This window comes from Centroberyx affinis, unplaced genomic scaffold (assembly GCF_046629955.1).
Source record: "Centroberyx affinis isolate AG114_WGS23_722 - 3 ecotype Tasmania unplaced genomic scaffold, CSIRO-AGI_Caff_v1 ptg002115l_1, whole genome shotgun sequence".
In the NCBI taxonomy this organism is placed as follows: Eukaryota; Metazoa; Chordata; class Actinopteri; order Beryciformes; family Berycidae; genus Centroberyx; species Centroberyx affinis.
The window spans coordinates 119303-132976 of NW_027280437.1; the positions used below are offsets into that span (position 1 = coordinate 119303).

The 13674-nt window shown below is 42.8% G+C and overlaps 1 protein-coding gene across 2 annotated transcripts in view; it reads left to right on the top strand.

The window, feature by feature from the left end:
- The window catches only part of angpt1 (angiopoietin 1), a 50555-nt gene extending 41079 nt beyond the window's left edge, over window positions 1–9476 (top strand). For both annotated transcript variants that reach the window (XM_071531709.1, XM_071531708.1), the window contains 2 exons: window positions 6231–6361; window positions 9313–9476. In XM_071531709.1, the coding sequence (XP_071387810.1) occupies window positions 6231–6361; window positions 9313–9476 (295 nt within the window). The remainder of the gene's footprint in view (window positions 1–6230; window positions 6362–9312) is intronic.
- Window positions 9477–13674: the final 4198 nt, after the last annotated feature.

The window sequence follows — 13674 nt, forward strand, 5'->3', positions numbered from 1 at the left end:
AGACACAAGCTGAGGTTTACGGAGGAAAAAAAATGTTTCGGATGTATGTTCAAAGCCTCCCAGCTGGAAGAAAAAGACCTATATGTTTATTTTTTGACTTAGCCATTACATCTTTATTCAATATCCTTCCTTGTTCAGACAGCCAAGTTCTTAAGTCCAAGGATTTCTCCGTATGGTAATGGCCAGATCTCCCTGTGGAATCAGATAGATCTCCTTTAGATGTTTTGGATGTGGGGATTTGGGGAAAAAATTGGCAGAGAGTTGGGTTCCACAACGCGGTGACCCCTCTCTTTTCCAAAGCTCACACTGAGATGGGCTCAGATACCTCAAATTAAGTCTGCGTTAACCCCATCCTTGCAGGCTTTAGGTGTCCTCAGTTTCTGATATTTCGGAGAGGAAGCATCAAGGCTACAAGTCTCAACACTCTTGTAGGTCAGACAGAAGGATCAGCAGCAGGTGTTGTGTAGCCATGTTTAAATTTTAAAGTAATAACCTGTGACTTTTTCATATAAATAAATATCCGTTTTGCTGCTCTCTATCACCGACTAATATAACACAAATCAATAGTGATTCAACCTATACCCAGTTCATAAAAGCTTTACATTTGCTGTTCTAAACATCCGGTGTGTGGTAGCACATGAAGTGATGTGTTTTACGTTTCCAGCAGCCGCAACAGTGGTTTCTATGGAAAACATAGAGGAAGAACTGGGTAGCTAGCATGAGCTTACAGACACTCAAACTTCATCAACAGAAAATCCTGTGAAAAAGATGTCACAGTACTGGCCACACTGATTGATTGCCAGGTGTTTTCTGGGGAAAAGTGGCACAAAAACACCACAGCAATGAACACCTACAGCCAGGATAAAAAAAAAAAAAAAAAACAAGAAGAAGAAGGATCTTGTTTAGCTGCTGTTCTGATATTGCAGTGTCCTTTTGATGGGCTTCAAGCTCAACATAGAGTATGATAGGGAGTCTTAAAGGAGATGATGACTGTGTTATTCATAACATGTATGTTGAAACCTATTTTTACACTCTATGGTTGAAACTTTGTTCATGTATCGTGGCCTTTACACTGCAGCTATTAGTGTATGTGAGAGTGAGAAACAGAGAGAGAATATGTATCTATAGTCTACCTCTATGTCCTATGGCTACCCTATATGTCTGTCTATACTGCATGTGTGTGTATGTGTGTGTGTCTCTGTGGAGCTATATGACCCAGTGGCTGGAGAGCAACCGAGCGCTCCTCAGCCAGCCACGCAACTCTGTGGCCTCACAGTAGGAAGTGATCCATTGGGCAGGGTGATTAACCTCTGCTATGGGCCAATCAGACAGCAGTTCAGGAGACTAATGACTTCCAGGTGTGTAACAGCACGCGCTGGACTCTCCACCGGCTCGGTTGTCACCTTCGCATACTGAGATGAAAGGAAACGAGCAGGCTAAGCTGGGCTGTGTCAGTCAAAAGATGAGAGGTAGCATGTTTAAAAGAAAATGCTGCAACCCCTTATCATTTAAACACCATTTAAAAAGACAGAAATGAATAATAAGTCAAAGACCGAATTTCTTTTTTTTTTTGCTTCAACACAGCTTCAACAAGGACTTTGCACACATCATATTGATAATTCATGGCATACTAATTAATTATTTCACTATTTTGATCCTTTTTGAAATCTGTGTCACATTCCTCAAACAAATCACATGAACTTTGTACAGGGTAACGTACATTTCGTCAGACGCACATTGTTTCAGGACTTGGACCCAAACATCTCCAGAGGAATTCCTTCATAAAGTTGCTGTATGACAGCAATATCCCCCATTCAGGGTGACATGGGGATTTGTGAAATGGGACATGGCAGATAAAAGAATGACTGTGAATGGAGGACGTGCTAGCAGATCTGGCGCCCCGCTGCTCAGCTGCAGTCCAACACATCTCTCCTCTGTGGGGGGGGAGAAAGGGACACATTATGATTCTCTTTAGTTCTCAGTGCTTGGGGAGGAATGCTGTCTGTGGATCGAAGGAATCCCTTATGAATGAACCCCCCCCCCATGGCAAGCATGACTTATGGTACTTTGAGGCTTTACTTTACAGATGGACTGTGTGTTTTCCTGCAGGAGTGGCTCAGTATGGCTGAGGAAGGCTGGAATCACAGGCTCAGTTTATGTAGAAAAGTAGTTTTTTCACATGATGTAACCCTCTGATTTCCTTTTATAGTTGTAGCATCCATCCGGAAACTCAGTGACTTTAGCAGTCTGCTTTCAATCCAGGCTCACCAGTGCAAGTAAATTTCTACAAATAGGAAGACTAATTTAAGTTAGGATATATCATGAATTTGGAATTATAAGGTTTTATCTGGGTGGAGTGCAATACTGAGATATTGAGCATCAACAATGTCACATACCAGCTGGCAACACAATTATATACTTTCTATCTTTTTAAATATTTAACCCCAAAGGAGTGCTACATTTTGAAAAACATTATTGCAGCTTGAGGCCTTATAATTATTGCACTAGTATGAGCATAGTGTATTTAAATTCAGTTATGCTGAATGTTTTAATGGTGCTTGATAAGGATGTTTTAAAGAGGTATTTTGAGAAAACTTCAATCACTATAACCTAGTTTTACTTGGAAATGGTCACATATAAACATATCACAGTCATCCTCACCTGACCCTGTTTCTGAGTGATTTCCCACGTATACAGTATGCAGCTGTAATACCCCAGGGCATCGACTCATTATGACTGAAACCGAATCTGTAGCAAAGCTTTAATGATGACGTGCGCCATCGCTGCAGTCACGACTTTGATTTGATTCTGAATATCACATCCGCCGCTGAAAGATTACAAACAAGCCGGCATCCCCACTGGATATTAGAGGAATGAGATGGCAGGACACCAAGCTCCCTCCCTGGAGGTGTCATTGAGAAAGCCCAAATCATTCCCCGCGCAGCTTGACATTTTGGTTATTAATGAGCATTGGCCAATCTAATTTACTAAGTTATTGTAACAGAGACAATCAGATTGGCGCTGGGTGCCTGTTAAGTTCCCGAACTGGCTGAGCAGCTGTCTGACCCCTCACAGTGGAATACACCATTTCATTGACATGGATTATCTCTCTCTCTCTCTCTCTCTCTCTCTCTCTCTCTCTCTCTCTGTCTGCTGAGAAACTGCCCTCAGGAGAAGCATCTCTTCCTCTTTGAGTTTATTACTCGGCCCATCTTTGGATTACCCCACTTATCACTTGAGTGCATAATGGATCCTGACAGGAAAAACTGCAGATGTCAGTTGAGGTGGGGATTGTTGGTCTGGTAAATACACAGCACACCCGGTAAACACAGCCGCAGAATATTTAAAGGGGCCTGTCAAAGTGTCATGCTGAAAATCCCTCTTGATGATGTGTCTTGGCGATGCCTCAGTGCAACAGACATCGTGAGGGCTTTGGCAAATGGATTGTAAATGTGCAGCAAAGTCTGTTCTTTATCAGCGCAGTAGCAGACCTCATCCTTGACGTTGCCTGTTTTGTTCCTCGGAATCGGGAATTAGCTGATACAAGTCATGCTACCCGTAAGTGAGGCAGAGTTTTGGGATGTGAGTTTACTCTGAGCTGTACAATATCTGCAATGACATCTGTTGCCTTGTAGACGCAGGATAATACTTCAGATGAAGTACTACTCATGCACATAGAAACATCACAAACACACACACACACATGCTCTTAATACACCCACATGTCCTTATCCAAACTTGCCATGTCCAGCAGTCATTTTGTGCGACTGATTAGACATATGACTCACCCTTAGATTTTAGCAATACGGGTATTGGTTTAGTGGCTTAGTCAATTCCCCACTGTGACCTATAGTCACACTTTTTACTCTGCTGTACAAATCATCCATTTACACAGCTGTCTAAATACAGGAGTCTTCCATGTATAAATGACTTTCTTTCCTGAGGAATCTCCCCCAGTCTCTTTCTTTGAGCTATCCAACCCGAAGCCTCATAGCTACAAGTATCCTGACATGTACACAACCCGCACAATGGTTGGAGAGGTGTGTACAGATGGTTCAACATCTCCTGAAAACATAAAATATCGTTTATTGCATTTGTTACTTTCTCATCGGAAAAACTCAAACAGGGTGCGAGGCACTTAAGCTCCCCGGTTGATGAGAAAGGAACTCAGGAAATGACTTTCGTTGAGAGTGAACCGTGCTTCTTAGTGGAGACTTCATTGGCATGGTGCTACAGTACTATTCCTTGGCTCTGCACGCTCTTCTTTGGGGAGAGAGAGATTGAGAGAGCGTGAGAGAGACAAAGGGAAAGAGAGAGAGGCAAGTGTGTGATAAAGCAGGCTAGCGGAGGGCAAGCCGCAGAGTGCATTCTTACTCTTAATGATGGAGGTCACCATGGGATGTCGATGCAGGATATGACGGACCCGCAGCAGAGCAGTAACCGCTCTCACCAAGAGTGATTTCACCGTGGGACACACCCAGGAGAAATCTGCTGACAGACGCACATTAGTTTTCAATTTGTTCGTTGAGCATTGAGCATGTGAAGGGTGTGGATCTAGTTTGAGAGTCAGGGCTTGTTATCAATCTGGTAGACTCGCAATCTTGCGGTGTATCGTAGCAACACATCACAGTGTGAGAAGATGGCAAGAGATTTAATAATAACAATCTCTTAGCCTCTAAAGCTGGATGGATAAGTACATTCATCAGATACATGTGGTTGGTTGTTGCATCACTTAATTTACTCTATAGACATGGCTGTCTACATACAGTATGCAATAATAATACAGTGGGCCTTCCTTATCACACGCGAATCATAGATTGTTGAAGTAATATTCCGTGATATATTCTTATATGTATATAGTCTTTCCAGGGGGAAGAAATCCTCTGGTGCGAATGAAGTGATGGGTTTGTCAGCAGCAGCAGCAGCAGCAGTGGTTTGTTTGGAATAAATAGAAGAAGAACTGGGTAGTTAGCATGAGCAGTGATAGTCACCGTGGCTGAACAGACAAAGAAAAGAGCGCCACCTACAGAAACTCAAACTCCATCAACAGAAAATCCAAGGACAAAGACGTCACAGTGCAGTGCAGAAGCGCAGTGCAGAAACAGCACAGCAGTTATCACGTCAATTAACTGTTATTGCTAATACTGTAAACAATCCACAAACCTCATCCCTCTTCCTCCAGCTCCCCAGCCACGGTGTCCCAGACAGGGGCTCCTGTGTGCCGATGGTCACCCCCTTCTACCCAGCAGCCTGGATCTCTGGGTCTTTCACCAGTACGGCTGGAGCTCAGTGATTTACACGTTCCACATGTTCACTTTAGGCTGAGCAGCCCCTGAGAGGACTAACGCACTGTGTACACTGTGCTGTACAGTACATGCTGTATGGTTACGGTGTGTGTGCCGCTTCCTTACAGGCTTGTTCACGCCGTAATAAATATGAGACCCTTTGGAATGAGCTGTCTGACTCCATGAGGTCTGATATTCCATTTTTGGTAGCAAAAATGCAATAGTCTGCTCCAGTCTGTGGTTTCATAGCATTCTTTAATAAAGCAAGCGCCTTTGTAATAGCCAAATCTGGCAGCAAGGAATGAAGGACAGTAGGAAGTATGTACATGAAGGTAAAGACAAGGAGAAACATTGTGCACTTGGACAGTGAAGGCCCACTGGGAGTATGCATAGCCTATCCAGCTGTGGATGGATATGAAGTTACACAGGTTGCACACGGTTGGTAGCTTATTACTCTTTACTTTACTCTGTATTACTGTTACAGGTCAGCGTTTAATGACTTAGTCTTTGTACTCTCTGCTCTCGCCGTGGTGTAAATCGATGTGCTGCGGCCCTGCAGATGGAAACTTGCTTCCCAGACATTCCTTACACTGCTTCTGCCCTCTGTCTCTCTCTTTCTCTCTCTCTATGTTTCTCTCTCTCTCTCTCTCTGTCTACATTTCTTTCATATGCGCTCTCTCTTTCATTCTTTATTTTATACTCTCTCAATTCTGTTAATGTTGTTCCAGGTGTTGAGACTGTTTGCAGAGCAGATGTAGTCAATCACAGCAAAAAATATATCTCTCTCAGGAGACGTTTCTTACCGTGTGTTATGTCTTCTTTCTGTCTTTATTGCTTACATTGCTCACACCACCATACTCTCTCTCTCTTGCCTCTCCCTCCCCCCTTGTCTTGTTTTCATGTCCTCCCCCCCGACCCCTCTCCCTTCCTCCTCCTGTCTCTCAGGCTGTTCCTGAAGAGCCACAGTGGGACTGCAGGCAGACAGAGCAGTCTAGTAATCCACGGAGCAGACTTCAGCACCAAGGACATGGACAACGACAACTGCATGTGCAAGTGCGCCCTCATGCTCACTGGGGGTAAGTGCAGCCAGACACTGCAATATAATAAAGATAATCATAAATTCATGGCAAAACAGGAAGCCTTTGTAATGCCGTGCACTGAGAAAGCATCATTACCTCCTTGTAAAGCATTAAACCTGTCCACTTAACACTGCTGAAATGTACAACGCTGGCACCGGGGAGACAACACAGAATTGTTTTTATGGGGAAATTATGCCATGATACAAGCATTCCATCTCCCATTCCAAAAACAATTTGCCCTGATTGGCTGCATGACCAGCCCCACAATGTTCATTGCCCAATCATTAGTTCAGGTCGTTATGAACACGACCTGCTTGTAAGGATTGCAGTGGGCTAACATGGCCAATTACAGACCTATCTGCATCCATTAGGCTATATTCTGCATCCACTCTCAGTTGCAGAACATTGTGGTTGGAAACTAGCGCACTATAAACGTCCCTGGGCGAGGCACCAAGTGTCAGAGAGATTTAAAATGACTCTAATTCTCCTGCTGTGTAAGTGGAGCCCAGTGACCCTAGCTGTCACTGTATGGCAGGCCTGCAGCTGTGGAGTCCCGACCTGGTACTAATCAAGCATCTCTGAACGCAAGTGCAGATTTAAGATCAGCTTTACCTCTTAGGTCACTGTGGATGCAGTGGGTCAAAGGGAACTGGCATCTGATTGTAGATCAACACTTCCAGTCTAAAGGGCTTGATAAATATGAACTGTGCTTGATTCATAGCTATGGTCCGGCACCAGGAGAGGTTTGACAACATGTATCCTGAGTCAAGGTCTGCTCGTTTAGGCCAGCAATCATCTGCTCCAAGCCCAGCAGTCTTGAATGTATAGAATTAGATTTATTTCTTGCATTTACAAGAACGGGGTTGACATCAAATGATGTAAGCGTCTGGAAAAAACTGGAGGAAAACACGTCTCTGCTATATTTATGAGCACAGCCGGAGCATGTCATGTTCGGGATATGTAGGATTGTAGCATTGTCGTATTTATATAATGGTATTTATATAAATAATAGCAACAGACCCGCGGACACACACATACTGTATATATTCACCCAGCACCAGAACATAGGTATGAGACCGCAACAGTAGGAGGGACCGGTCGACCCTGAGAACAAACAACAGCAGCTCAGATCTTTGGGGGTTTTTTTGAGGAAAGACATCGCCAATGTTTTTACAAGACAGTAAGAATCTCTGGCCTGGAAACGGAGAGGACAGTGATCATAAATCCCAGGGGATTGTTGCTGTGCATGTTGTATGTGTGTGTGTGTGTGTGTGTGTGTGTGTGTGCACGTGTGTGGGGTCCTGTAGTCTGTTATAGTTCAACGTGTTAAGAATGGCGGTAAGGATGCATTCACACTAGTCTATAAGAGCTCTGTCTCAATGAATTATGTGCTGATAATGTGAGAAAGCGAGTTGCACAACACACACTTTGTTTCTCTGATGACCACCAGCAGTAGCTGCCACTATCAAACACAACTTATGTACAACTCTCAGACACTTACCAGAAACTTTCACAATAAGCCAATGTTCTCCTATCAGAGTAAGAACTACTGCCAACTTTTCTACTGGTACTTCCTACATTTTCAATCTGGTGGTTGTTGTGATACTGTAAGGAACTTTTATAAACGTGCCCACCAATTGCCGTCTATGTGTACACTCTTGTTATGATGAGGCAATCGATGTGACATTTCTATCTCTGTGATCCATGCCAACGACAAGGACAGAACATTGGTCCTGAGTGCTGAGAGGGCTGGTGAAATGTCACTGGCTGCAGTGGTATTCAGGTCTGAGAGAGGAGAGGAAAGGAGAGGAGAGGAGAGGAGAGGAGAGGAAAGAAGCCGCGGCACTGCCATCTGTCACTGTGTGATTGACACATGCCATGCCTGGCATACGTGCTGTCTGTAATTGCGTGTGTGTGTGTGTGTGTGTGTATGTGTGTGTGTGTGGTCAAGTAGATGAAGTTCAGGAAGTGAATTTTGTCACCTTTGGTATAAGATATCTGCCCTCTAAGCTCTTCACTACTAATGTACAGTATACTGTATAGTCCCATTAGAGTCCATGCAGATCCACCCTTCCTCTAAATACTGGATATGGGCTAGGGAAATTAGGACATGTGTCACCTTGGGGGAAAAATAAAAGTCCCCCATGCCATTCACTACTCTAATGTCCCGCTGGAGTCCATGCACATGTACCCTTTCTTTAAATAGGGCGAGGTTCCTAAAGTGGTCAGCAACAGGTATCGGCATGCCAGTAAACCCAGTGACAGTAACACAGTGAGCAGATAGCATTGAAATGGTGTCTGAACCACTGCCATGGCCCACTGGCAGAGTTCATGGGAAACATTCAACCTTTACTACTACTAAAGAAGAAACATCGACTTATAAGGGAGGTGGCACATTATGTCAGTCACTCTCAGTCTTTACCAGTGCTGTGACGGAATAGCAACTCTTTGACAAAGCCATGTGTATTTCTGATTAAAAGGCATAGAGTTTGACTTTGAGCATTATTTATATTATTTGGTGGCACACAATAATATACACTACCAGTCAAAAGTTTGAACACACCTGATTGAATGCACTATGTTTTTCATTATCTTAAAGCTATTTTGATTTGAAATTTGTTTCTTAGACAAATATAAAAAGTGAAGTTGATGCCTATGTATGAATTTCTTTCCAAAGCCTTTGACTTTCCATCAAGGGCAAAGGGTGGCAACTTTACTTTGTTTAACACTTTTTTGGTCACTGCATAATTCCATTTGTGTCATTTCATAGTTTTGATGTCTTTACTATTATTCTAGAATGTGAAAAATAGTAAAAATAAAGAAAAATGTGTGCGTCCAAACCTTTGGTAGTGAAGTTTTGCTTTTTAAGTGGGCTATATCGTCATACTTTGTCGTAAATAGATGACAAACGAATATTTAATTTTTCCTCTCCTTTCTTCTCTGTTTAGGTTGGTGGTTTGATGCCTGCGGCCCGTCCAACCTCAACGGCATGTACTTCACCCAAGGGCAACACGTGGGGAAGCTGAACGGTATCAAGTGGCACTACTTCAAGGGTCCCAGCTACTCGCTACGAGCCACAGCCATGATGATCCGCCCGCTGGACTTCTCCTAGACTTCTCCTTTGAACTTCTCAACTTTTTAACTTCCAAAAAGGCTGTGTTAACACTTTGGAGGGGGCGCTTCCTGCTTTTCGCCCGTTGTCTCATCTCATTTCTCTGAAACATGGGAGACGTCTGATGAATCTTTTAGTCAAACCTGGTTCTTACCCAGAGCAACTGCTCTCTTCGTCCGCAGATCTAAAGCTGCGGCTCCAACATGCTGCTGTCGCCTTGTAAACTTTTAACCTGACTGCACTGAAAAGCAGCTTTGAGGGTGAAGAGAGAGAGCAAGATGTGATTCAGCTGAACTGATTACTGTACCGATTAAATTCACAAACTTGTGGTATTTAAGGACGTTTGAACTCAAGTCTCTTATCGCGAAGCTGAAATGTGTGCATCAAGCGCTCTATAATGCCAGAGGGAAAAATCGCCAATGTTGTATGAATTTCAGGCACAAAGTCAGGCCGCTACTTTTCCATTTTCCCCAGGACCCTCTAATAGTGCGGCGGACTCAAACTCTTCTGTACCCTTCTGAATGGAAAGCAGCTATCACAGGACTCTTTTAAACTGTAGGACTCTATATGAACTTATCTGGAATGTTCTAAGAAGAGGAATGGGCGATGTGGCTTTTTGTATTAAAAATGTCGCTCACTAAATGCAGACCATAAACCTATCAATTGTATTATATATTTTGTTTTTTTATTATTATTGTTGTTATCCCCACTGTATACAGTATTCAAAGTGAGTGGAATTGTATATGTCTTTTGTATATATTTCTGTCTGCATATTGTATAAGACACATGCTCAGTTATAAAGTGAATTAATTCAAAATTAAATGTTGACATGGAGTGTGCAGTCAATAGTTTTGAGGGTCACTTGAAGTATTTGCTGGCACTTACGTGCTTGCTGTCTTGCCAGAGTGCGATTCTTTTCAAAGTTCAACATTCAACATTATTATTGGATTAGATCCTGGACATTTGTTATTGGCTGATAAATGACTAATACCTGCCAAGGTCCAAATTTTGAGTGATCACCTTACCTCTTTTCAATATGAAAAATTAGAGCATCAACACAGACGCATATAATCATTGTCATATTACACCTCTGTGTATAACAGAAATAGAAAATGCACATTTTTGCGAATTCAATACCAGCTATAAGTAATGCGAATTATCAGAAATACACAGCACAGCACCATAGGGAGTGAGGAGATATGATCCTGAGTGTAATGATGAAGTAGCACGTTGTGACAGCTCATCCACCATATCAGTAAGATGTAAAGATCTTTCTTTTAAGCTGGTGTTCCACGTGTACAAATTTAGAAAGAATGAGATTGCAGTTAATATCACTGTGTCTCATTTCTAACCCTAGAGCTCATTATTGAGCCCCTTAAAGACCGGTCATGTTCTGTCAAGTTAGTCAATTATGTGATACTCCAACTTCTGACCAAAAGACAAGAGTAGATCATTCAGCCAAATTATGTCCAATGAGTGTCCAATTGACTCAAATTTTTAATTGCGTATAGAGAACCCACATCACAAAATAATCAAAATCCAGCCTGTTTCTGTTTCTCATCAATGCAGAAAAAAGGAGCTGCAGTTGGAGATGAAGCATGAAATTAATGATTCCGCTAAGTGATCCATGTGTACATGTGTTGCATAACTTCCAGCTTATAACAACAACAACGAATATACTGTGGAGTATTTACTAAAGGTACATGTGGCGAGAATAAGTGTATCTGGAACTTGTAAAACTACAAAATGACATGTTTATTAGCATACTAAAATTGTATAATTTAATGTGTGTATATGTAAAACAGCTTTCCTGAGGAAAGCTATTCTTTTTCTGTTTTTATTCCGGCAGAACTACAGTGGTGTTTTGAAGTTGAGCATAAAACATAGAAGTAAAGATAATAACCCTGAAGAAATGTGCCTTTGATAACTCTGCTTTTACCTCATTCAGTTTTAGATTTGCAGATTTATTTAAACATCTTTTGTAACATGTGGTCAGTGTTGTGTTGTTAGATTAAATAAAAGAGCATGTGATGCACTAATGTTTTCAATTTGGGTTTAGACTGGACATTTTTTTTTCCAAATTGATGTGATGATAGACATGGTTTTGAGACTCCATAATTTGGTCCTCATTACATCCTTTTCTATGCAGACATACTTAACTCCACAAAACTCCCTTTCATGATAATATCTTCAACATCAGGTCAAATCCTTCTGTACAAATGGTATATGTCATGCAAAGCAAGCTTACTGGCACAGAAAGACATGCGATAAATCAAGGAGATAGACAAGTTCTCTCTCCCTCTTTCAGGACCAAACCAGATGGTGCAGAGATTAGTCTCCCTCTCTGCCCGGGCAGTGGAGTGGCTATTGTCTCGGGTGGCGACTCGCTTGCTTGCTAGTGGCAATGACAGATTGCTGAAGTGTCAAACGATGCTGTCGGGACCTGCAGTGTCTCTTCATAGTTGACATTCCTGGGCCTAATCAGAGGTTAAACAAATTACTGCAGCCTGCAAACCGCTACTTATCCTTCAGCGCCTGCACTGACCCGACACCCTTACTGGAATGTGTTTTATAAAGAGTCCGAGGCAGTGGAGAGCGAAGACGGTCCACACACTCACACACAATGAAGAGGTGCATCAGGGTCGGTTAGCAACAGTGGCAAACATCACACCTATGTGGGTCTTGTGCTTATGTCCTGTGTGGGTGTGAGGACAAGAGGAATGGAGAACCACTTCCAACAAGAGAGAAGATTAGTCTCCAACAGGATGTTAGGCAAAGTGAAGTCTGACTTGGGACCTCCAGGAAAACTCTCAAATACATACAAACACACACACACACACACACACACACACACACACACACATACACAGACACACAGCACCAACATGACCACCACAAACTCCTTACCTCCACAGTCAGTTGGCCGTGCTGAAAACAGATCATTTCCTGTACGCTGAGGGCGGGTTGGGGGGCGGACAGTGGAGGGGCGATGGGACTCGCAGAGGGAGGTTTGGCCCCGGCTGCAGACGGACAGCGTTGGACCGGGGCCAGATCAGATACGACAGAATACAGTACCTGCAGTGTGAACACCCAGGGCCATCGTATCCCCCCATGAGACCACCTACTCACAACAGAGAAAATGAAAAACATGGAGGAGACAGAAAGGAAGCGGAAGGCTTTGTTTGTAAAGATAGAACATCTCTCTTTAGCCCGTGCTCGTTAACTTTTTAGAGGCTGAAATTCCTCCTTACATCTGATCTAGTCGTAAAAATGTGATTAGAATAGGCAAGTCCTTGAAGGAAAAAAAGATAAAGCCTGTTCTGAATACAAAGAATCAGTGAGCAGAGAGATTTGCACCAGCAAAAACCATCAATATCTTACGCCTGAGAGTGTTGGACCTCAGGTTTACAAAGAAGTCACTTCCCCAGGTCCTTCACATCTCCTCTCTCACCTGTCACTCCAGAGACAGAGTGAAAGGATCCAGACAGGAGCAGCCAGAGTGATGGAGTGGGCTGCTAGTCAGCCTCAAGATAAGAGCTGACCTTTAACAGCCAACTAAATAATCCTCTTATACTTCAAGTTTAAGGCCAATCCAAAAGACTCTGCCAGTTGGACTTGAGATCATAAGTGTCTTTAGGATTATATATATCAAAGGTGTGAATAAAATGATCTGTTTAGCTGCCTGGGGGCCGGTAGATTTTCTGACTTGAACATCCAGAGGCAGTTCTGTAGATTTATCTGATTCTGCGAGTGTACACTAATTTAGTTACATCAGTGGATTGAATTCACTTAACCAAAAGCAGCTGTTTACCACTGGAAATGCAAACGGGGGAAATGTTCATGTGAAATATTAGCCTGTTGCATTCGTAAGTAAAAAGAGATCCTATCAACGCCGCAGAGTGAAAAGGCGCTTGTAGAGTTTTGTGCAAGCCGGTTTGTCAAATTCGACATGTGCTGTGACATGACACTGCCCGCGATCGGGCCCTCAGGTTTTAAAAACCGGAAAATATGGGGCAAAAATAGTATTGCTATATCTGAATCTGACTGATCGCTCAAATTTTAATGTAGTATGGTGCAATATGGAATATGCCCTGAATGTTTTCTTAACCCCGGGATCAAAAACTGTCGTGAGACCCAATCTGGGATCCAATTTAGGACATAGATTGTTCTCTAAAGACTACAAACATTGTGAATGTAC